At 39.7% G+C, this 25836-nt stretch overlaps 1 protein-coding gene across 1 annotated transcript in view; it reads left to right on the top strand.

The window, feature by feature from the left end:
* Positions 1 to 25836, top strand: part of LOC102177789 (multidrug resistance-associated protein 4-like) — a gene marked incomplete at its 3' end in the record, with an annotated part of 234569 nt that overhangs the window by 108070 nt on the left and 100663 nt on the right. Inside the window, exons 12-16 of the mRNA XM_018056287.1 lie at positions 9923 to 10132; positions 11348 to 11488; positions 12286 to 12323; positions 12715 to 12809; positions 14656 to 14802. Of these exons, the coding sequence (XP_017911776.1) occupies positions 9923 to 10132; positions 11348 to 11488; positions 12286 to 12323; positions 12715 to 12809; positions 14656 to 14802 (631 nt within the window). The remainder of the gene's footprint in view (positions 1 to 9922; positions 10133 to 11347; positions 11489 to 12285; positions 12324 to 12714; positions 12810 to 14655; positions 14803 to 25836) is intronic.

Below are 25836 nucleotides of genomic sequence, written 5' to 3'. Positions count from 1 at the left end.
CCTTGGGTTTATCCTATTTGGAACTCTCTGTGTTTGTTGGACTTGGGTGATTATTTCCTTCCCCATTTTAGGGAAGTTTTTCAAATATTATCTCCTCAAGGATTTTCTCATGATCTTTCTTTCTGTCTTCTTCTGGGGCTCCTATAATTCGAATGTTGGAGCATTTCATCTTGTCCTGGAGGTCTCTGAGATTGTCCTCGTTTCTTTTAATTCATTTTTCTTGTTTCCTCTCTGATTCATTTATTTCTACCATTCTATCTTCTATTTCACTAATCCTATCTTCTGCCTCCGTTATTCTACTATTTGTTGCCTCCAGAGTGTTTCTGATCTCATTTATTGTATTATTCATTATATTTTGACTCTTTTATTTTCTTCTAGGTCCTTGTTAAACCTTTCTTGCAACTTCTCAATCCTTGTCTCTAGACTAGTTATCTGTGATTCCATTTTGATTTCAAGATTTTGGATCATTTTCACTATCAATATTCGGAATTCCTTCTCAGGTAGATTCCCTACTTCTTCCTCTTTTGTTTGGTTTGGTGGGGGCAACTCTCCTGTTCCTTTACCTGCTGGGTATTCCTCTGTCACTTCATCTTGGTTATATTGCTGCGTTAGGGGTGGCCTTTTTATATTCTGTAATTTGTGGAGTTTCTCTTTATTATGGAGCTTCCTCACACTGGGTGGGGTTCTATCAGTGGCTTGTCAAGGTTTCCTGGTTAGGGAGGCTTGTGTTGGAGTTCTGGTGGGTGGAGCTGGGTTTTTTCTCTCTGGAGTGCAGTGGAGTGACCAGTAATGGGTTATGAGACATCAAAGGTTTTGGAATAATTTTGAGCTGCCTGTATATTGAAGCTCAGGGGATGTTCCTGTGTTGCTGGAGAATTTGAGTGGTATGTCTTGTTTTGGAATTTGTTGGCCCTTGGGTGGAGCTTGGTTTCAGTGTAGGTATGAGGCATTTGATGAGCTCCTATTGCTTAATGTTCCCTGAATTCAAGAGTTCTCTAATGTTTTCAGGCTTTGGATTTAAGCCTCCTGCTTCTGGTTTTCAGTTTTATTTTTACAGTAGCTCTAGACTTCTCCATCTATACAGCACCGATGATAAAACATCTAGGTTAAAGATGAAAAGTTTCTCCACATTGAGGGACACTCACAGAGGTTCACTGAGTTACAAGGAGAAGAGAAGATGGAGGGGTAGTTAGAGGTAACTGGAATGAGATGCGGTGAGATCAAAAGAGGAGAGAGCAAGCTAGCCAGTAGTCACTTCCTTATGTGCGCTCTATAGTCTGGACGCTCAGAGGTATTTATGGAGTTATACGGGGAAGAGGAGAGGGAGAAGTAGACAGAGGTGGCCAGGAGGATAAGAGAGAGGAATGAGAAGGAGAGAGACAAATCCTGCCAGTAACCAGTTCCTTAGGTGTTCTCCACTGTCTGGAACACACAGAGATTCACAGTTGGATAGAGAAGAGATGGGGGAGAAAGAGACAGAGGCCACCTGGTGGAGAAAAAGGAGAGTCCAAAGGAGGAGAGAGTGATCAAGCCAGTAATCTCGCTCTCAGGTAACTTGGGTAGTGAAGTTTGGGTTTTTAAATGTACAAAATTGACAACAAAAACCTAAGAGCAAGATTAAAAATCTAGAGTAGAGGTTGGAATTTTCAAAATACAATATTAAAGAAAAGAAGCCAGAAGGAAAAAGGAAGAAAGAAAGAAAAAAAAAGAATTATTAAAAAACAAACAAAAAAACAAAAAAACAAAAAAACAAAAAACCACCACAACCATCCAAAGACTATATATGGTGTTTGCCTTAAAAAAAAAAAGTCTTTTTTTTAAAAATAGTAATAGTAGGTTATAGAAATAAAAATTAGAGGAGAAATAGAAGACTTAACAATTAAAAAAAAGTTAGAAAAAAAAAAAAAAAAACAAAAAAAAAGGAATGATTTAAAAAAAAGTAAAATTTATCTGGCCCTTTTCTGATGTTGTGGGCCGTGTGGGATCACTTCCAAGGTGGTTCCCTCTGTTTAACTTCTTCTGTTTGCTGGTTGTTTTAGGCCTCACTAGTTCAGTCGCGCTGTGGGGAGGGGGGATGCTGCAAACAAATAGCACTGTCGTGTGCACACAGTCTCAGCCCCGCTTGACCTGTCCTTTCTCACGGCGCACAAACCGCTCCGGCTCTACGATGCTCAGCCGGAACCGTCTGGGGCCGGCCCTAGGCTGCGTGCACTTCCCGGTCCAAGCCGCTCAGGTTCGGCGCTCAGGCAGCCCTCAGAGGCACAGATTCGGCTGGGACTGCGCTTTGTGCCCTTCCCAGGTCGAGTAGCTCAGGAGTTTGGGCGAGCGCGCGATTGCTTGTCACCTTTTCTGCCGCTGCTGCTCAGCTTTCTGGGTGGACCGCTGGCGCCCCCCCCTGTGAGGCAGATTGTGACTGTCCAGCACCCCCAGAAGTCTTAGCAAAGAAGCCTGCTTGCAGTTAGGTAAGTAAAGTCTCTCCGGGTCTGCAATTGCCCCTTTCCAGTCCTTACGGCTCTGGCTGCCTGTCCCCGGCGGGGGATGGTCTGCAGCCGGCTTTTTCCGTTCCGTCCTTTGTTCTGTGCTCGGTCCTGGCGGTGTCTTATGTTCGAGCTTTTCGCGTGGTAGCTATCCCACAGTCTGGTTTGCTAGCCCAAGTTAGATCGTTCTGGTTGCGTGGGGCGTTCCTGCCCGATTCTTACAAAGCACTGCAGCCCGCGCCTCCCGCCGTCCCTGCCCTGCCCCACTTCCCAATGGCGGATGCAGGCGTCTGTGCTGCTTTTCCACTGGGGGAGTTACTGTTGGGCTTGTAATCTCTTGGTTTTAATTATTTATTTATTTTTCCTTCCTGTTATGTTGCCCCCTCTGTGTTTCCAAGGCTCGCCACAGACTCGGCAGGGAGAGTGTTTCCTGGTGTTTGGAAACCTCTCTTCTTAAAATTCCCTTCCCGGACGGGCTTCCCTTCCCGGGACGGAGCTCCCTCCCCACCTCCTTTGTCTCCTTTTTGTCTTTTATATTTTTTCCTACCTGTTTTTGAAGACAATGGTCTGCTTTTCTGGTTGCCTGATGTCCTCTGCCAGCCTACAGAAGTTGTTTTGTGAGTTTGCTCGGCATTGAAATGTTCTTTTGAGGAATTTGTGAGGGAGAAAGTGGTCTTCCTGTCTTATTCCTCTGCCATCTTTATAGTTCCTCCTAGATAGCGTTTTAAAAAGCAGAGACTACTCCTGTTCCTTTACCTGCTGGGTATTCCTCTGTCACTTCATCTTGGTTATATTGCTGCCGTTAGGGTGCCTTTTTATATTCTGGTAATTTGTGGAGTTCTCTTTATTATGGAGCTTCCTCACACTGGGTGGGGTTCTATCAGTGGCTTGTCAAGTTTCCTGGTTAGGGAGTTGGTCTTTTTTTGTGACATCTTTGTCAGGTTTTGGTATTAGGGTGATGTGGCCTCATAGAATGAGTTTGGAAGTTTACCTTCCTCTGCAATTTTCTGGAAGAGTTTGAGTAGGATAGTGTTAGCTCTTCTCGAAATTTTTGTAGAATTCAGCTGTGAAGCCATCTGGTCCTGGCTTTTGTTTGCTGGAAGATTTCTGATTACCGTTTCAATTTCCGTGCTTGTGATGTGTCTGTTAAGATTTTCTATTTCTTCCTGGTTCCGTTTTGGAAAGTTGTGCTTTTCTAAGAATTTGTCCATTTCTTCCACGTTGTCCATTTTATTGGCATATAATTGCTGATAGTAGTCTCTTATGATCCTTTGTATTTCTGTGTTGTCTGTTGTGATCTCTCCATTTTCATTTCTAATTTTATTGATTTGATTTTTCTCTCTTTGCTTCTTGATGAGTCTGGCTATGGTTTGTCAATTTTATTTATCCTTTCAAAAGAACCAGCTTTTGGTTTTGTTGATTTTGCTATGGTCTCTTTTGTTTCTTTTGCATTTATTTCTGCCCTAATTTTTAAGATTCTTTCCTTCTACTAAACTCTGGGTTCTCCAATTCTTCCTTTTCCAGTTGCTTTAGTTGTAGAGTTAGGTTATTTTATTTGACTTTTTTCTTTTTCTTGAGGTATGCCTGTATTGCTATGAACTTTCCTCTTAGCACTGCTTTTATAGTGTCCCACAGGTTTGGGGTTGTTGTGTTTTCATTTTCATTAATTTCTATGCATATTTTGATTTCTTTTTTGATTTCTTCTGTGATTGTTGGTTATTCAGAAGTGTGTTGTCCAACCTCCATATGTTTGAATTTTAATAGTTTTTCTCCTGTAATTGAGATCTAATCTTTCAGAAAGATGCTTGGAATGATTTTGATTTTTTGAATTTATCAAGTTTTAGATTTGTGGCCCAGGATGTGATCTATCCTGGAGAAGGTCCCATGAGCACTTGAAAAAAGGTGAAATTCATTGTTTTGGGGTGAAATGTCCTATAGATATCAATTAGGTCCAACTGCTCTAATGTATCATTTAAAGTTTGTGTTTCTTTGTTAATTTTCTGTTTAGTTGATCTGTGCATAGGTGTGAGTGGGGTATTAAAGTCTCCTACTATTATTGTGTTATTGTTGATTTCCCCTTTCATACTTGTTAGCATTTGCCTTACATATTGCGGTGCTCCTATATTGGGTGCAAATGTATTTATAATTGTTATATCTTCTTCTTGGGTTGATCCTTTGATCATTATGTAGTGGCCTTCTTTGTCTCTTTTCACAGCCTTTATTTTAAAGTCTATTTTATCGGATATGAGTATTGCCACTCCTGCTTTCTTTTGGTCTCTCTTTGCGTGGTATATCTTTTTCCAGCCCTTCACTTTCAGTCTTTATATGTCCCTTGTTTTGAGGTGGGTATCTTGTAAGCAGCATATAGAGGGGTCTTGTTTTTGTATCCATTCGGCCAGTCTTTGTCTTTTGGTTGGGGCGTTCAACCCATTCACGTTTAAGGTAATTATTGATAAGTATGTCCCGTTACCATTTACTTTATTGTTTTGGGTTCGGGTTGATACACCCTTTTCGTGTTTCCTATCTAGAGAATATCCTTTAGAATTTGTTGGAGAGCTGGTTTGGTGGTGCTGAATTCTCTCAGCTTTTGCTTGTCTGTAAAGCTTTTGATTTCCCCTTCGTATTTGAATGAGATCCTTCCTGGGTACAGTAATCTGGGCTGTAGGTTATTTTCTTTCATCACTTTAAGTATGTCTTGCCATTCCCTCCTGGCCTGAAGAGTTTCTATTGAAAAATCTGCAGTTATCCTTATGGAAATCCCCTTGTGTGTTATTTGTTGTTTTTCCCTTGCTGCTTTTAATATTTGTTCTTTGTGTTTGATCTTTGTTAATTTGATTACTATGTGTCTTGGGGTGTTTCGCCTTGGGTTTATCCTATTTGGAACTCTCTGTGTTTGTTGGACTTGGGTGATTATTTCCTTCCCCATTTTAGGGAAGTTTTCAAATATTATCTCCTCAAGGATTTTCTCATGATCTTTCTTTCTGTCTTCTTCTGGGGCTCCTATAATTCGAATGTTGGAGCATTTCATCTTGTCCTGGAGGTCTCTGAGATTGTCCTCGTTTCTTTTAATTCATTTTTCTTGTTTCCTCTCTGATTCATTTATTTCTACCATTCTATCTTCTATTTCACTAATCCTATCTTCTGCCTCCGTTATTCTACTATTTGTTGCCTCCAGAGTGTTTCTGATCTCATTTATTGTATTATTCATTATATTTTGACTCTTTTTTATTTCTTCTAGGTCCTTGTTAAACCTTTCTTGCAACTTCTCAATCCTTGTCTCTAGACTAGTTATCTGTGATTCCATTTTGATTTCAAGATTTTGGATCATTTTCACTATCAATATTCGGAATTCCTTCTCAGGTAGATTCCCTACTTCTTCCTCTTTTGTTTGGTTTGGTGGGCAACTCTCCTGTTCCTTTACCTGCTGGGTATTCCTCTGTCACTTCATCTTGGTTATATTGCTGCGTTAGGGGTGGCCTTTTTATATTCTGGTAATTTGTGGAGTTCTCTTTATTATGGAGCTTCCTCACACTGGGTGGGGTTCTATCAGTGGCTTGTCAAGGTTTCCTGGTTAGGGAGGCTTGTGTTGGAGTTCTGGTGGGTGGAGCTGGGTTTTTTCTCTCTGGAGTGCAGTGGAGTGACCAGTAATGGGTTATGAGACATCAAAGGTTTTGGAATAATTTTGAGCTGCCTGTATATTGAAGCTCAGGGGAATGTTCCTGTGTTGCTGGAGAATTTGAGTGGTATGTCTTGTTTTGGAATTTGTTGGCCCTTGGGTGGAGCTTGGTTTCAGTGTAGGTATGGAGGCATTTGATGAGCTCCTATTGCTTAATGTTCCCTGAATTCAAGAGTTCTCTAATGTTTTCAGGCTTTGGATTTAAGCCTCCTATTTCTGGTTTTCAGTTTTATTTTTACAGTAGCCTCTAGACTTCTCCATCTATACAGCACCGATGATAAAACATCTAGGTTAAAGATGAAAAGTTTCTCCACATTGAGGGACACTCACAGAGGTTCACTGAGTTACAAGGAGAAGAGAAGATGGAGGGGGTAGTTAGAGGTAACTGGAATGAGATGCGGTGAGATCAAAAGAGGAGAGAGCAAGCTAGCCAGTAGTCACTTCCTTATGTGCGCTCTATAGTCTGGACCGCTCAGAGGTATTTATGGAGTTATACGGGGAAGAGGAGAGGGAAGAAGTAGACAGAGGTGGCCAGGAGGATAAGAGAGAGGAATGAGAAGGAGAGAGACAAATCCTGCCAGTAACCAGTTCCTTAGGTGTTCTCCACTGTCTGGAACACACAGAGATTCACAGTTGGATAGAGAAGAGATGGGGGAGAAAAGAGACAGAGGCCACCTGGTGGAGAAAAAGGAGAGTCCAAAGGAGGAGAGAGTGATCAAGCCAGTAATCTCGCTCTCAGGTAAACTTGGGTAGTGAAGTTTGGGTTTTTAAATGTACAAAATTGACAACAAAAACCTAAGAGCAAAGATTAAAAATCTAGAGTAGAGGTTGGAATTTCAAAAATACAATATTAAAGAAAAGAAGCAGAAGGAAAAAGGAAGAAAGAAAAGAAAAAAAAAGAATTATTAAAAACGAACAAACAAAAAAACAACATCAACAACAACAACAACAAAAAACCACCACCAACCATCCAAAGACTATATATGGTGTTTGCCTTAAAAAAAAAAAAGTCTTTTTTAAAAAATAGTAATAGTAGGTTATAGAAATAAAAATTAGAGGAGAAATAGAAGACTTAACAATTAAAAAAAAGTTAGAAAAAAAAGAAAAAAAAACAAAAAAAAAGGAATGATTTAAAAAAAAGTAAAAATTTATCTGGCCCTTTTCTGATGTTGTGGGCCGTGTGGGATCACTTCCAAGGTGGTTCCCTCTGTTTAACTTCTTCTGTTTGCTGGTTTTTTAGGCTCACTAGTTCAGTCACGCTGTGGGGAGGGGGGATGCTGCAAACAAATAGCACTGTCGTGTGCACACCGCATCTCAGCCCCACTTGACCTGTCCTTTCTCACGGCGCACAAACCGCTCCGGCTCTAGGATGCTCAGCCGGGAACCGTCTGGGGCCGGCCCTAGGCTGCGTGCACTTCCCTGGTCCAAGCCGCTCGGGTTCGGCGCTCAGGCAGCCCTCAGAGGCACAGATTCGGCTGGGACTGCGCTTTGTGCCCTTCCCAGGTCTGAGTAGCTCAGGAGTTTGGCGAGCGCGATTGCCGAGGCTTGTCACCTTTTCTGCCGCTGCTGCTCAGCTTTCTGGGTGGACTGCTGGCGCCCCCTGTGAGGCAGATTGTGACTGTCCAGCACCCCCAGAAGTCTTAGCAAAGAAGCCTGCTTGCAGTTAGGTAAGTAAAATCTCTCCTGGTCTGCAATTGCCCCTTTCCAGTCCTTACGGCTCTGGCTGTCTGTCCCCGGTGGGGGATGGTCTGCAGCCGGCTTTTTCCGTTCCGTCCTTTGTTCTGTGCTCGGTCCTGGCGGTGTCTTATGTTCGAGCTTTTCGCGTGGTAGCTATCCCACAGTCTGGTTTGCTAGCCCAAGTTAGATCGTTCTGGTTGCGCGTGAGGTGTTCCTGCCCGATTCTTACAAAGCACTGCAGCCCGCGCCTCCCACACGTCGCTGCCCTGACCCCACTTCCCAATGGCGGATGCAGGCGTCTGTGCTGCTTTTCCGCTGGGGGAGTTACTGTTGGGCTTGTAATCTCTTGGTTTTAATTATTTCTTTATTTTTTCCTTCCTGTTATGTTGCCCTCTGTGTTTCCAAGGCTCGCCACAGACTTGGCAGGGAGAGTGTTTCCTGGTGTTTGGAAACCTCTCTTCTTAAAATTCCCTTCCCAGGACGGGCTTCCCTTCCCGGGACGGAGCTCCCTCCCCACCTCCTTTGTCTCCTTTTTTGTCTTTTATATTTTTTCCTACCTGTTTTTGAAGACAATGGTCTGCTTTTCTGGTTGCCTGATGTCCTCTGCCAGCCTACAGAAGTTGTTTTGTGGTTTGCTCGGCATTGAAATGTTCTTTTGAGGAATTTGTGAGGGAGAAAGTGGTCTTCCTGTCTTATTCCTCTGCCATCTTTATAGTTCCTCCTAGATAGCGTTTTAAAAAGCAGAGACATTACTTTGCCAACAAACTTCCATCTAGTCAAAGCTATGGTTTTTCCAGTGGTCATGTATTGATGTGAGAGTTGGACCATAAAGAAAGCTGAGCACCAAAGAATTGATGCTTTTGAAATATGGTGTTAGAGAAGACTCTTGAGAGTCCCTTGAACTACTAGGAGATCCAACTAGTTAGTCCTCAAGGAAGTCAGTCCTGAATGTTCATTGGAAGGAATGATGCTGAAGCTGAAGCTCTGATACTTTGGCCTCCTGATATGAAGAACTGACTCATTGGAAAAGGCCCTAATTCTGATAAAGATTGAAGGCGGGAAGAGAAGGTGATGACAGAGGATATGATGGTTGAATGGCATCACTGACTCAATGGACATGAGTTTGGGTAAACTCCGGGAGTTGGTGATGGTCAGGGAGGCCTGGTGTGCTGCAGTCCTTGGGGTTGCAGAGAGTCAGAAACTACTGAGCGACTGAACTGAATTGAACTGGAGGAAGGGAAACTGAAGTAAAATGTCATCTATTTTCAAAGAACTTGATTAGATTGGCAGTTCAGTTCAGTTCAGTAGCAATTGCCTGATTTAAGGAGGCCTGGTTATCTGCTTGTGATTGGTTGTTTTTAAGTTCTCCTCTCAAATTTGAGCTCACTGATTCTGGGTTAGGTTTTGGTTTGCTGCCAAGGCTTTAGAACCACTCCAGTGTCATGGCCTTCTTATTTAATAACTTGAACTGAAAGAATATTGAATTTGCAGTTGGGAACTTTCTAAGTTTGTGGGGAAGTTTAAAGACAATGAAGACACAGCTCATGGATTCTCTGTCCAGAGCTACTTCTTACAGATCTTGTCCCAGCTGAACACATGCTCCTGCTGACATGGTCAGCAAAGGTTTGATGAGTGAGTCTTACCTATGCAGATGTGCTTGTGCCCACCTCTCTGTCAGTCTTAAGTTTGTTTCATGGAATATCTTTTCCAATTGACTGTTTTAAAAAATTCTGCTTGTCACATGAAGTTTATCTGAATTGTCTAAAAAAGCTCTACTGATACTTCCACTGACGTCTATAGTTTTTGCTTCCCTAAGTGCCCACAGTAGTTATCTCAATGACCTCCATTTTTAACACATGAGCACACATTTCTTTCATATCTGACAGCACCTTACACAATATTTGGTTTGGCAGAAAACAGAAGGCTTGTACTGTGTCTACTGAAATAGATTTGTGAACCATAATTCCAGACCTAAGAAATATTTTCTTACAAAAGTTATAGTTTAATACCAGTTAACTTTTCTTGATTAGTATTTAAATTAGTATTATCTAATGCAAGTGCATTACTCTCAAGTTTAAAATTTTTATTTTAGGGTGAAATGGTACAAAAAGGGACTTATGCAGAGTTACTGAAATCCGGGGTAGATTCTGCTTCCTTTTTAAAGAAGGAGATTGAGGAGGCTGAACCATCTCCAGTTCCTGAATCTCCCACTATGAGGACTCAGACATCCTCCAAGTCTTCAGTTCAGTCTCAACAGTCTTCCACACCCTTGTTGAAAGATGCAGCTGCAGAAGACCAAGATGTGAGTTTCTCGTTCTGCAACATCCTGGTCTGTCCACTTTTGATGGCTGTTCAGTCTTATCCTCTCATGACATCTTTGTCTCAAAGTAAATCAGTTTCCAGTGCCTTATTCCATGGAATTGGTAGAATTAAATTGCTCTCTGATCAGGGTTCTCCTTTGGGTATAGGATTATGAATCTTATCAAGATTAGTAGAGGGTACACTGCTATGAATTCCTAGGTGTATGTTTATAATGGCTCCCAGCTTCCCTTTTATATCAGAGGCTTACTATGAAGAACTCCTCCTATCAAATCCTGCTGTGACCACATTAAATCAGCTATTTTTCCTACATATTGAAATATTCTGGCACTGCAGATGACTGATTGTCATATTTTGTCTTGGTGTCAGAAGGTTTGTGATAGACCAGAGATAACGTGTGCAAAGGACCTGACACAGAAGACTCTGATTAGTCCCTCACATTTCAGTGACGAATCACTGAGATTCAGGAACCACATAGATTCAGATCATATGCTATCCTCCTGCTATCCAAACTCACCTTATTCCAACTTGTGTGAACTCAGCTTACTGTATTTGACCAGTATTTTGAGGACCAGCTATGTTTTATGTTTTCATCATTGAGTGGCACAAGTCATCTAGAGGGATACATTAACTACATATCATTTTGTGTGTTATTTTGGAACAAACTTCTGCATTCATATTTGAATTGGATATGTTTTGTGTGTGCCGAAAGTCATGATATACTATTTTTATTCTTTAGTCATATAATTTATTTTTTAATTGGAGTATAACTGCTTTGCAATGTTGTGTTGTTTTCCGCTGTGCAATGAAATGAATCAGCCATATGTATGCATATATCCCCTCCTTCTTGGACCCCCTTTCCCCCCTACACCCCTGTCCCAAACATCTAGATCATCACAGAGCACTGCTACTTTAAGCAAAGCCACACAACAATGAATAACCTTGTGCAAATGATATTTCCTTATTTCTAATAGATTACTAGAAGTAGTATGGCTGGGTCCAAGAGTCAATGCATATATGGTTTGGTTAGATATTTCCATACCCTCTGCATAGGAAATGGACCATCTTGTACTCCTACCAGCATGTGAGGTGTGTCTGTTTTCGCTACAGAATTGCAATTTAGGGCATTGTTGAACTTTTGTAGTTTTTTAGTTCATTATTTAAAATTTTGTCTTTCATTGCCATTTTTCCCTCCAAGACTGAGAATATACAGGATACACTATCTGAGGAGAGACATTTAGAAGGAAAAGTTGGTTTTAAGACCTACAAGAATTACTTCAGAGCTGGTGCTCACTGGTCTGCCATCATTTTCCTTATTCTAGTAAACATAGCAGCTGAGGTAAGTAAGGAAATTTGTTTTGGTATGTGCCCTTAGCTTGATATTCACATACTATTTATACTGTATCTATTTATTCAATTATTATTATGTTTATGAAGAGATTTATTTTAAAAAACTGGCTCATGAAGCTGTGGGATCTACCTGGGTGAATCTGAAAGCAGAAGAGCAGGCCTGCAGGCTGGAACCTCAGGCAGGAGCTGCGGTCTTAAGGCAGAATTTCTTCCTCCTCAAGGAAGCTTCAGGTTGTGCTCTTACAGCCTTCGACTGACTGGATGGGGCCTTCCATGTTGTTGATAGTTATTTTTACTTACGGTGACTAATTATAGATATGAACCACAATCCACAAAAAATACCTTCACATTAATATCTAGAGGAGTATGTGATTAAATCACCAGAGACTGGAATGGCCAAGGTGACACAGAAAATTGACCATCACAGTACCTGTCAAGAGTCTTCCTTCAAAACCCCGAGCATTTACACTACAACTTTTTTTTTTTTTTGCATGTACTTGGATTTGCATTCAAATATGCTATCTTTGGGTAGCAAAATAAGTGAGGCTTATTGGAGTTGTGTGTTTGTGACAGATTCTAGGAAAAAGAAAGAATGCCTTTTAGAGATATTAAATTATAACATGCCCTCCCCTGGCCTTTCATCAATCTGGGATGTGGGGCTTGGCGCAGACCTGAGTCAGAAGGACAGTCTTTGTGTTCTGGAGCCTTTCTGTCCCGCATCCTAGTGAGAGGGATGTGAGGGCTCAGTAACGCCAGTGTGTGAGTGACTGTTGTTTCCTGATCCAGGTTGCCTACATCCTGCAGGATTGGTGGCTTTTAAACTGGTGAGTGATTCCTGCTCTGACCCAAAGTGCTGTAAATTCTACACAAAGCCTCACTTTCCCACAGAGTCAGGGGGAGGGGCGGGGATTGTTCAGCCTCCTCTTCTGACCCTCATGTAGTTTCCCTGAAGAAAAAATCACAGTTCCTGCTGGACTGTGACCCTCCCATGGTCTCTCGCCATGTCTCACTCTCAGAAGCTTCCTCACGGATATTTTTGAGAACTGAAAGTCGTGATTCAAATGGTATGTCTATAAGGTAGAGAGACTTAGGACCCTTAGAGCTGGGAACCATTTTCTAACATTAAATTCATTTCCTAAATCAAAATTAATTTTTTTCTGGTATATATGTATATTCTATCTATAGCACAATATTTTTTTCTTCCCTGTTCCATAGGGCAAATGAACAGCATACTCTGAATATCATGGCATATGAAAAAGGAAATATAACGGAGATGCTTGATCTAAACTGGTACTTAGGAATTTTTTCAGGTAAAGCTGAATCATCTGGTCTATTATACTAGAGTTCTGAGGTGCTTACAAGGAGCCTGCGTGAGCAACTAGGGCTTCCAGGAGAAATTCAGAAATACCTCAACAAATAGTCTGAGTCACATTTACTCTATGAATTAATTGGAATAATTATTTAAAAAATCTACTAAAAGAAGGTGAATGAAGACTCTTAATTTGTCTGTACTGGATTTTGGAAGTTAAACTAGAATTGAACATTCAGAAAATCAGCCACTGGAAACACGTGCTACTGTCTATTCTAATGGGTTTCTTTATCTAAATCTTATTATATGGATGGACAAGGGGATTAGAAATGGATCCCCACCCTGTGGTTTGAATTTTTCCAGTTCTGTCTGAATAAACCCTGTCTTTTATTGAACTCAGATGAATTCCTTTGGCAGCAAGGGCCCCCAAGCAAAAGCACTATTTCCTTGAAGGTATGCAAACTCCGCTTTGCCACACAGCTCATCTCTTAGGTTTCACCAGTTACTTAAGAGAGAAGCTAAGTAGGGAGAAATCCAGTGTCTGGGAATTAATTAGGATTCCTTCTCTTTCTTACCTTGAGATCACAATGTTATTGCACCTCCAATTGTGTGATTAATTTAACATCTGGCTTGCCAGACTAATATTAATTAATGTGGCTCTGTTTTCACAAGATTGCCTAGAATCTGTGTAGCATTTCATACTTTCAAAAGGAAATCCTCAGCTAAAATTTTAAAATATTTGACAAGAAACATGCATACAAACTTTCTGCAAAGATAGAGTGAATTATATCTTGTAAGAACCCACTCATTGAAATTTGATATTTCTTTTGTTGATCACTGGCTAAGAGATCTAAATCCATTAGCTGTTTACCTTCTGAATTGGTGGACTGTGGGGGCTTAAAGGAAGAAGGAAAAGATTCTATTGTATATTTGTTTAGGATAGTGGGCTAAGGCAAATGCCTGTGGATGGAATTCAGGAATTCGAACAGCTTCAGGGTTGGAATAACAGTGATGTGAAAAGCTGAAGGAGAAAAAATATTTGATGGAATGTTTATAACAGTAGTTATTTCCAGCTTCCTTAGTGTCATGGGTTAAAGAGATGTTTGAAGAGCTATTTTAATTTTTATATGCATCGTAAATAATCATTTATATCATTAATAAAATAAATTTAAATAATTATGTGCATTTACAAATGCTTTTTGTTTCTATAAAATAGTGAGATTAGTTGCTTTTTTAGGTTAATTATCTTGTGTTAAGATATAATTTGTATTTTCTTGCAATTCAACTATTTAAGAAATTTTCTACTTGTAACTTAGTATGGTATTTTCCTATTTTTTCAAGCTACTGGGTATTTTGTACAATGAAATGAAATAATTTCTCCTGTTTCCTGTTAATTCACATGCTGGTACCAAAGCATACCACAATTTCACATTATGGAAAATTTTGTAAATAATGAGATTTGAAACACGGAGAAAGAATGATTAACTACTTTTTATACTTAATTTTTCTTCTGATTTTTTAAAATTAGAATTGAGTTTGGAAAGCCTAGAATGAAATTATAGTTTACACCTCCTTTTTTCTTCACACGTGGTTTCTGTTTAGTGAAAGGAAAATACTGATTTTCATATTCTTTTTAATAAATGTATTTTGTGAATGCATTAAACTCACAGAATCCATTCTATATATGTATCTAAACATTTATTTCACATTCTATATATTAAAATTTATATGTAAATTCTTTTTATAGAGGAAAATGCATAATATCTTTATAAACTGCCTGCTGTACTTCAGTATCATTGAAGAAAAGGCAGAAATTTTGTGTTATAAGTGACATTTCTTTATTTCAGGTTTAACTGTATCTACTCTCCTTTTTGGTGTCACAAGATGTCTGTTGGCATTGTACATCCTTGTTAACTCTTCACAAACTTTGCACAACAAAATGTTGAAGTCCATTTTGAGAGCTCCGGTATCATTCTTTGATAGAAATCCAGAGGGTAAGTCAGACACCAAGTTTCTCAGTAAATATGTCTTAACACAGTCAGTGCTTTGCCATGTTCTGGTATTTGAAAATGGAAGAGATGCTTGGAATAAGTCAGTGTGTGTATTGATTCATTTTCTACAAAAATCTTCACTGATATTTTTCTCTTACTAGAGAAAATTTGAATATAGGAGCATATAAGCTTTTCATTTATGTGCGTGGGGGAAGATAAATGAATGTTCACTTAGCAGAATGGTTTAGGAATCCATTTATTGTGTGGCTTATGAAACACCATATATTTGTTTTAAAAATGTATTTATTTTAATTGGAGGATAATTAATTTACAATATTGTGGTGGTCTTGCCATACATCAACATGAATCCGCCATGAGTGCACAATTGTCTCTTCATCCTGAACCCCCTCCCACCTCCCTCTCCACCCCAGGATTGTCCCAGAGTACTGGCTTGAGTGCCCTGCTTCATTCATCGAACTTGCACAGGTCATCTATTTTACATATGATAATATACGTGTTTCAGTTCTATTTTCTCAGATCATCCCACCCTTGCCTTCTCCCACATAGTCCAAGAGGCTGTTCTTTACATCTATGTGTCTTTTGCTGCCTTGCACATAGGTTCATCATTACTGTCTTTCTGAATTCCATATATATGCATTAATATGCTGTATTGGTGTTTCTTTTTTTGACCTACTTCATTCTGTATAATAGGCTCCAGTTTCATCTACCTCATTAGAACTGACTCAAATGCATTTTTTTTTTTTAGAGCTGAGTAATAGTCCATTCTGTATATGTATCACAACTTCCTTATCCATTTGTCTGTCAATGGACATCTAAGTGGCTTTCATGTCCTAGGTATTGTAAACAGTGCTGTAATGAACATTGGGGTGCATGTGTCTCTTTCCATTCTGGTTTCCTCAGTGTGTATGCCCAGAAGTGGGATTGGTAGGTCATATGGCAATTCTATTTACAGTTTTTTAAGGAATCTCCACACTGTTCTCTATAGGGGCTGTACTAGTTTTCATTCCCACCAAAAGTATAAGAGGGAAACACCCTATATTTGATGTTCAGTTCTGTTCAGTCATTCAGTCATGTCCAACTCCTTGTGACCCCATGAACTGCAGCACACCAAGCCTTCCTGTCCATCACCAACTCCTAGAGTCCACCCAAACCCATGTCCATCAAGTTGGTGATGCCATCCAACCATCTCACCCTCTATTGTTCCCCTTCTCCTCCTGACCTCAATCTTTCCCAGCATCAGGGTCTTTTCCAATGAGTTAGCTCTTTGCATGAGGTGGCCAAAGTATTGGAGTTTCAGCTTTGGCATCAGTCCTTCCAATGAACACCCAGGGCTGATCTCCTTCAGAATGGACTGGTTGGATCTCCTTGCAGTCCAAGGGACTCTCCAGAGTCTTCTCCAACACCACAATTCAAAAGCATCAATTCTTCGGTGCTCAGTTTTCTTTATAGTCCAACTCTCACATCCATACATGACCACTGGAAAAACCATAGCCTTGACTAGGTGGACCTCTGTTGACAAAGTAATGTCTCTGCTTTTTAATATGCTGCCTAGGTTGATCATAACTTTCCTTCCAAGGAGTAAGCGTCTTTTAATTTCATGGCTGCAGTCACCATCTGATGTGATTTTGGAGCCCAGAAAAATAAAATCTGACACTGTTTCCCCATCTATTTGCCATGGAATGATGGGGCTGGATGACATGATCTTAGTTTTCTGAATGTTGAGCTTTAAGCCAACTTTTTCACTCTCCTCTTTTCACTTTCATCAAGAGGCTCTTTAGTTCTTCTTCACTTTCTGCCACAAGGGTGGTGTCATCTGCCTATCTGAGGTTATTGATATTTCTCCTGGCAATCTTGATTCCAGCTTGTGTTTCTTCCAGTCCAGCGTTTCTCATGATGTATTCTGCATGTAAGTTAAATAAGCAGAGTGACAATACAGCCTTGATGTACTCCATTTCCTATTTGGAACCAGTCTGTTGTTTCATGTCCAGTTCTAACTGTTGCTTCCTGACTTACATACATCTTTTTCAGAATTTCCCACAGTTTATTGTGACCCACACAGTCAAAGGCTTTGGCATAGTCAATAAAGCAGAAATGTTTGATGTAAACATATTTAAATGTTCTTAACTAGTTGTTAAAACATGGACACTTAAATAGCCTTAAGTTAGGCTGTCCCATACAAAGAACCTTCTTACAAGTAATCTCCCTACAGGACACAGGCTATGTTTATTTCTCTCGATTGCCCTTTCATTCCTGGAATCACACAGCTCTGGCATGTTCTCCAACTATGAGGTTTTCCTAATAAGGTAATGACTTCCAATTACATATAAGAGGCTTTGTGTTACCTAACAGGTGAATCTTCAATACTAGGTTTCCAATATGAGAGTCCCTGGAGGTTTACCAGTGGTTGATGCCTCCACCTTGAGGCCTTTCACTTGTCTTTTGGAAGTTATCCTCCTGACTTGGGTTTCTTTCTTTTTTTTTTTTTTCTGACTTGGGTTTCTATGAAGAGTTAGTTCATCAGTTAATTGGACATGCTCACTCTCTCCAGTTAATTTGACTTGTGCTGAGGCCCAGGGCAGCTTTGTTTTTGCAGGTGATGATTGACAGGACCTACTGAGGTAGAGAGGTGGGCTTGAGGGAGGATGGAAGTAGCCTTGGACTGGCCATCAACTAGTCGTGTGACAAAGCCCAAAGCAAGTGGATACTACTTGGGCAGTCAACTATCAAGGCATGATATTGTCATGATATAAGTATGGACTCTGGAGCTACCTTCCTAGGTTCAGTCCTGTGCTAGTTCCTAATTGTGACAGCTGGTTGTAGTTATGTTAATACTTATATGTTAATTACTCTGTGTCTTAGTTTTCTTACCTGTAAAATAGAGATGCTGTTCATATCTACCATATCAAATACCATGGAAATTAAACAGGTTAATACATTTAGAGGGCTTAGCACATGGTCAATGCCTAATGAACCTTAGTGATAAGGACAACATGGTGTCTGGGAACTTTGTCTTCTGTGAGATGGGAATAATGGCTTCCCTCCTTGTTTCATAAGACTTTTGTGATAATTAAATGAGACTGTTTACAGTAGTATCCTGTGCAGATTTATTCAGCAGTTGTTTAGTTCAGGCACTGCGTAAAACATAGGATAGTAACCTGCAAAGGCCCATACAGATCTTGTCTTACTATGAAGCTGTAGAGAGAAAGTGATTGGAGGAGTCTATGATATTACTGCTGCGAACTTGTTCCACTTTATCACTTAATGTGAAAACTACAGTCATAAAGTTTGGAGCACTAAGTGGGACTGGATTTCTTTCATCACAGCTTCTGAGTGCTCATGACCACAGTTAACCAGGCTCTTCATGCTCAAGACCTGTAGGCTTCTCCACATGCTGATTCATTTATTTTTCAAGGATTTGGGACCAAGTTTAAATATTTGAAGTTGCTCATCTTAGAGCAGCCAGCACACTAATGTTTATCTTGCCTCCTTCTCCTTGTATCTCTTAGCAGGACTTCATTCCTTCAAGAAAATAGAAGCCCAAATAGGTACTGCAAAGACAGGCCTAGTTTGCCCAAAAGGTTTAGGGGCCAAAAATTATTTATTTGCTCTTTTAGTGATGGGTTAAATTAAACTCCTTTTTATAGTTTATTTTCAAAAGTAGAATTTGTAATAAATTATTTGTAGTGGACTTTCTTTCTTGTATGTGATGGCATTAAGAGCAAACCACATATATTGGTTCTTTGGAAGTTGCAGTTCATAAATCCAGACTATTCAAGCTTCCAAGTTCTGTTGTCTGTCAATCAAGGAACTGAAACTGTTTAACACCTAGTACATTTCCCTGGGGGTTATTTATGCTTTAAAGAAGTTATGTGGGTTAAATACTTTATATCTGATAATAGTTTTACCTAATAAACTTAGGCCTTTATGAAGTAAAGAGGAGGAATTCATCCATTTTAAAACATCAGTAGACATTTAGTTGAGCTATTTCAAATCCTGAAAGATGATGCTGTGAAAGTGCTGCACTCAATATACCAGCAAATTTGGAAAACTCAGCAGTGGCCACAGGACTGGAAAAGATCAGTTTTCATTCCAATCCCAAAGAAAGACAATGCCAAAGAAAGCTCAAACTACTTCACAACTGTGCTCATCTCACACACTAGTAAAGTAATGCTCAAAGTTCTCCAAGCCAGGCTTCAGCAATATGTGAACCGGGAACTTCCTGATGTTCAAGCTGGTTTTAGAAAAGGCAGAGGAACCAGAGATCAAATGGCCAACATCTGCTGGATCATGGAAAAAGCAAGAGAGTTCCAGAAAAACATCGATTTATGCTTTATTGACTATGCCAAAGCCTTGACTGTGTGGATCACAATCAACTGTGGAAAATTCTGAAAGAGATAGGAATACCAGACCACCTGACCTGCCTCTTCAAAAACCTATATGCAGGTCAGGAAGCAACAGTTAGAACCGGACATGGAAAAACAGACTGGTTCCAAATAGGAAAAAGAAGAGGTCAAGGCTGTCTACTGTCACCCTGCTTATTTAACTTCTATGCAGAGTACATAATGAGAAACGCTGGACTGGAAGAAGCACAAGCTGGAATCAAGATTGCCGGGAGAAATATCAATAACCTCAGATATGCAGATGACACCACTCTTATGGCAGAAAGTGAAGAGGAACTAAAAAGCCTCTTGATGAAAGTGAAAGAGGAGAGTGAAAAAGTTGACTTAAAGCTCAGCTTTCAGAAAACTAAGATCATGGCATCTGGTCTCACCACTTCATGGGAAACAGTGGAAACAGTGTCAGACTTTGTGTTTTTTGGGCTCCAAAATCACTGCAGATGGTGATTGCAGCCCAGGCATGGAATTAAGACGCTTATTCCTTGGAAGGAAAGTTATGACCAACCTAGATAGCATATTGAAAAGCAGAGACATTACTTTACCAACAAAGGTCCACTAGTCAAGGCTATGGTTTTTCCAGTGGTCATGTATGGATTTGAGAGTTAGGCTGTGAAGAAAGCTGAGTGCTGAATAATTGATGCTTTTGAACTGTGATGTTGGAGAAGACTCTTGAGAGTCCCTTGGACTGCAAGGAGATCCAACCAGTCCATTCTAAAGGAGATCAGTCCTGGGTGTTCTTTGGAAGGACTGATGCTGAAGCTGAAACTCCAATACTTTGGCCACCTCATGCGAAGAGTTGACTCATTGGAAAAGACTCTGATGCTGGGAGGGATGGTGGGCAGGAGGAGAAGGGGATGACAGAGGATGAGATGACTGGATGGCATCACCAACTCAATGGACATGAGTTTGTGTGAACTCTGGGAGTTGGTGATAGATAAGGAAGCCTGGCATGCTGCAGTTCATGGGGTTGCAAAGAGTCAGACACGACTGAATGACTGAACTGAACTGATTGGACAGAGAGCTGGGATGTAGGTGAAGATGCTGTGACATCCCATTTCTCCTGAAATAGCTTTGGAAGAGCTGTGCCAGTCACTTTTCATTTTTTGGCTTCAGGTTTTAACATATAAGAAGTGGGGGACCTTTTCACTATATTGGTCATCTACTAGTTGTTATTTGTGGACCCAAGCACTAGAGAAAAGGTCCCTGTCTTCAAGGTATTTGAAAACTTAAATAATTGCAGCCAATGGATTATTTTTTATTTTATTTATTTATTTTTATTTTTTTAAAATTTTATTTATTTTTTTATTTTTTACATTTTAAAATCTTTAATTCTTACATTCGTTCCCAAACATGAACCCCCCTCCCACCTCCCTCCCCATAACATCTCTCTGGGTCATCCCCATTGGATTATTTTTTAAAATGTCATGTCAGTATTCTATGATTCATTATAGAAAAGATACATATCCAAAATTTAATACAGCTGTAGATTGGAGATCTCAGTTCACATGTACACACAACACAGATACTTATAAGCATAGCCCTGTGATGTATTTCTTTTTCATAGTCAATTACATAAGTTGTTGCCCTTGTTATAAAAATTTTTTTCTAAATTCTGTTCTGGAATTTAAAGATGAAATGTTTTCAAAATGAAATGACACCAGTGGGAATGTGAGAGGAATTTCGGAAATAAAACTGATTAAAAAACAAAACAAAACAAAACAAAACAATCATCTCTAAGCTTACAGCAAACTCAGCTCAGTATCTAGACTCTTGATGATACTGAAATGCTTTCTTGAGCCACCAGGGACAGTCTGGGTGCTAAAGCTAATCTCAGAAAGTGTGTTAGGGAAAGAAGAGGGAAGAGAGCACTTTCATTGTTGACCTTGGAAATCTCTACACACACTTCTCTCTGGGTCTTTTAGAAGCATGTTACAAATGTTTTGACTGTATCCTGAACATAAGCAATGATGTTTTCTTCATATATAATGTTGGCATGAAACTGTGATATGTTGAATGTTTTTTTTTCTTCATTCTTTGTAACCAGGATTAATCTTCAGAAATTTCTCCCTCAGGTGAAACTCTAATATATAGGAAAAAAGATGACAAGCTTCCAAGTACACTTTGAGTGGAAAATTATTAAAAGTTTGTTGAGTACAAAGCTATTATAAAATCAAGTTCTGTATTCTGGAAGTATTTCCTTTCCTTTCTTTTTTTGCAACTGCATTATAATAGATGTATCCCATGGGATTAGTTTTCATTCCAATCCCAAAGAAGGGCAATGCTAAAGAATGTTCAAACTATGGTACTATTGCACTCATTTCATATGCTAGCAAGGATATGCTCAAATCCTTCGAATTAGAACAACTGACCAAGAATTAATCTCCAAAATATACAAGCAGCTCATGTAGCTCAATACCAAAAAAGCAAACAACCTAATCAAAAAGTGGACTGAAGACCTAAACAGATATTTCTCCAAAGAAGATATATAAATGACTAATAAGCACATGGAAAATGCTCACCCTCGGTCATTATTAGAGAAATGCAAATCAAAACCACAATGAGGTGTCATCTCACATTGGTCAGAATGGCCATCATCCCAAAGTGTACAAATGATAAATGCTGGAGAGGGTGTGGAGAAAAGGGAAACCTGTTGCACTGTTGGTGCAAATGTAAACAAATACAGCCATTATGTAAGACAGAATTGTTGTTGCTGTTCAGTCATTTAGTCGTCCCTACTCTTTGTGACCCCATGGAATGCAGCATGCCAGGTTTCCTGTCCATCACCAACTCCCGGAGCTTACTCAAACTCATGTCCATTGAATCAGTGATGCCATCCAACCATCTCATCCTCTGTTGTCCCCTTCTCCTCCCTCCTTCAATCTTTCCCAGCATCAGGATCTTTTCCAATGAGTCAGTTCTTTGCATCAGATGGCCAAAGTTTTGGAGTTTCAGCTCCAGCATCTGTCCTTCCAATGAGTATTCAGGACTGATTTCCTTTAGAATTGACTGGTTTGACATTCTTGCAGTCCAAGGGACTCTTGAGAGTCTTCTCCAACACCACAGTTGAAAAGCATCAATTCTTCAGTGCTCAGCCTTCTTTATGCACCCAACAGTCACATCCATACATGACTACTGGAAAAACCATAGCTTTGACTAGGTGGACCTTTGCGGTCAAAGTTAAATCTCTTCTTTTTAATACACTGCCTAGGTATGTGGCAGTGTATTTCTTCCAAGGAGCAAGCGTCTTTTAATTTCATGGTTGTAGTCACCATCCGTGGTGATTTTGGAGTCCAAGAAAATAAAGTGTGTCACTGTTTCCATTGTTTCCCTGTCTATTTGCTGTAAAGTGATGGGACCAGGTGTCATGATCTTTGTTTTTTGAATGTTGAGTGTTAAGGCTTGAGTTTAAGTGAAAAAGTTTTAACTTTTTTCTCTTTCCTCTTTTCCCTTTATCAAGAGGCTCTTTAGTTCCTCTTCGTTTTCTGCCATATCTACCTATCTGAGGTTATTGGTGTTTCTCCCAGCAATCTTGATTCCATCTTGTGCTTCATCCAGCCTGGCATTTCACATGATGTACTCTGAATATAATTAAATAAGCAAGGTGACAATATACAGTCTTGAGGCACTCCTTTCCTAATTTGGAACCAGTCCCTCGTTCTGTGTCCAGTTCTATCTGTTTCTTCTTGACCCTCCATACAGGTTTCTCAGGAGGCAGGTAAGGTGGTCTGGTATTACCATCTCTTGAAGAATTTTCCACAGTTTGTTGTGATCCACACAATCAAAGGCTTTGGCATAGTCAATGAAGCAGAAGTAGATTTTTTCTGGTATTTTCTTGCTTTTTCTATGATCCACTGGATGTTGGCCATTTGATCTCTGGTTCCTCTGCCTTTTCTAAATATAGCTTGTACATCTGAAAGTTCCCAGTTCATGTACTATTGAAGTGTAGCTTGAAGGATTTTGAGCATTACCTTGCTAGCATGTGAAATGAATGCAGTTGTGCAGTAATTTTAACATTCTTTGGCATTGTCCTTCTTTGAGACTGTAATGAAACCTGACCTTTTCCAGTCCTGTGGTCGCTGCTGAGTTTTCCAAATTTGCTGACATATCGAGTGCAGCACTTTCACAGCATCATCTTTTAGGATTTGAAATAGCTCAGCTGGAATTCCATACTTCCACCAGTTTTGTTCATAGTAATGCTTCCTAAGGCCTATGTGACTTCACACTCCAGATGTCTGGCTCCAGGTGAGTGATCACACCATCATGCTTTTCTGGGTCATGAAGACTTTTTTTCCCACAGTTCTGTGCATTCTTGCCACCTCTTCTTAATATCTTCTGCTTCTGTTAGGTCCCTACTGTTTCTTTCATTTATTGTGCCCATCTTTGCATGAAATGTTCCCTTGGTATCTCTAATTTTCTAAAAGTGATCCTTAGTCTTTCTCATCCTATTGTTTTCCTCTGTTTATTTGCACTGTTCACTTCATAGGACTTTTAAAAATCTCTTCTTGCTATTCTTTGGAATTCTGCATTCAGATGCATGTATCTTTTCTTGTCTCCTTTTGCTTTTGCCTTCTCTTCTTTTCCCAGCTATCTGTTAGGCCTCCTTAGACAACCATTTTGCCTTGTTGCATTTCTTTTTCTTGGGGATGGTTTTAGCCACCACCTCCTGTACAATGTTATGAACCTCTGTCCATAGTTTTTCATGCACTCTTTCTATCAGATCTAATCCCTTGAATCTATTTGTCACTTCCACTGTATAATCATAAAGGATTTGATCCAGGTCATACCTGAATGGTCTAGTGGTTTTCCCTACTTTCTTCAATTTAAGTATGAGTTTTGCAATAAGGAGCTCATGATATGAGCCACATTCAGTTCCTGGTCTTGCTTTTGCTGACTATATAGAGCTTCTCCTGCACAGAACAGCTGGCTGCAAAGGATATAATCAATCTGATTTCAGTATTGACCATCTGGTGATGTCCATATATAGAGTCACAGTCTGTGGGGTCTCAAATACATGGACACAACTTATGGACTAACAGTCCCATAGAGAAATGGGGAAATGTTTCAACTTCTTGAACACCTGAAAAGTCTATTTTAGACTTGTTATGTGTTTAAAAATCTTTATCTATACGTTATTACAAACACAGCCATGCTTCTCATGATGGGAAAATCCTTCCTCAAAACCTGCCATTGAGAGAAGGCAGTGTTATATAGCAGCATGTTGTTAACAATTCAGTAGAAAACAGAGTATCTGCCCTGGGTGATTTGGTCTAAGTCCCTGATTTGGGGATTTTTAAGTGAACAATTAATTAATGATTTCTTTCTGAACCTTAAGTGGATGTTTCTGGAAGTGTTCTTTTGATTCAGTGAGTAATCTTATCCTTCACTCTGTTTGATTAAAGCATGTAACCAAAAAGAAGAGAATCCTGAAGGTGTCATAAGAAAAATAATTCAGTCATTTCTTTTCATCCTATACAAAGATATTTGAACAGGTATTGCAGTGTATGTGGACTAGTACTTAAATATATTTTCTCACATGAATAATTCTATATATCTAAATCAGCAGCAGTGCTTTGAGTTATAGTCAGAATCATGGATTAATTGTTTTTTTATTACCTTTAAATATTTAGAAATAGATTAAGAAGGAAAAGGTGGCTTTCCTTTCCTTTCTTTTCTTGTAGATGGTCATATTTTAGAATTCTTTTATTTTTTTCCTTTTGTTATCCGACCAACTTAGGCTTATAAAATCTATTTCCTTTGGGGGAACTATAATAAATTTGTCAATCTTGCCTTTTGGAGAATAAAATGGCAAAACACCTTCAAATTATATCTCTTGGTAATATAGATATTCTCTCTTTATCTTTTATTCTGTAGTCTATATTTCACTTAAGTCATATATGGCTTAATGAGTTCCACCAATGAGTAATGAAATCTGTAGATAGAAGCATTTCTTATTGATACCAACTTATAAATATTAGTCTTAATATAGTCCTTGTAAGTGGAAGGAAAATAAATACCAATTTCAATATGATGAGTAATCAGTGTTACTAGAAAATTGTTCTTCCTTGACTTCAATATTAAATAAATTGTTGTTGACAGAAATAGCCAGAGTCATGAAAGACAGCACCTGTGTAATCCAAACAGTACAGTCCATGGGGATGCAGAGTTGGACATGACTGAGCAACTAACAATTAACTGTCCTGGTGGCTCAGACAGTAAAGAATCTTCCTGTAAGACAGGAGACCCAAGTTCAATCCCTGGGTCAGGAAGATTCACTGGAGAAGGGAATGCGACCCACTCTGGTATTCTTACCTGGATAATTCCATGTACAGTGAATTCTCTGGTGGGCCATAGTCCATAGCATTGCAAAGAGTCAGACACAACTGAGTGACTAACACTTTCACAAGTCCGTTTTAGATCATCAAGCCTTCAAGTTTTATTCGTGGGATGTTTTTATAAATTTCATGGTTTGTTCACTCAAGTTGGGGGCGCAGGAGGGCCTAGAGGAGCTATCCCATGTTGAAGGTCAGGAAGGGTGGTGGTGAGGAGATACCCCTAATCCAAGGTAAGGAGCAGCGGCTGCACTTTGCTGGAGCAGCTGTGAAGAGATACACCATGCCCA

This window comes from Capra hircus, chromosome 12, assembly GCF_001704415.2.
Source record: "Capra hircus breed San Clemente chromosome 12, ASM170441v1, whole genome shotgun sequence".
NCBI lineage: Eukaryota > Metazoa > Chordata > Mammalia > Artiodactyla > Bovidae > Capra > Capra hircus.
This window is presented reverse-complemented; position numbering and strand designations above follow the sequence as displayed.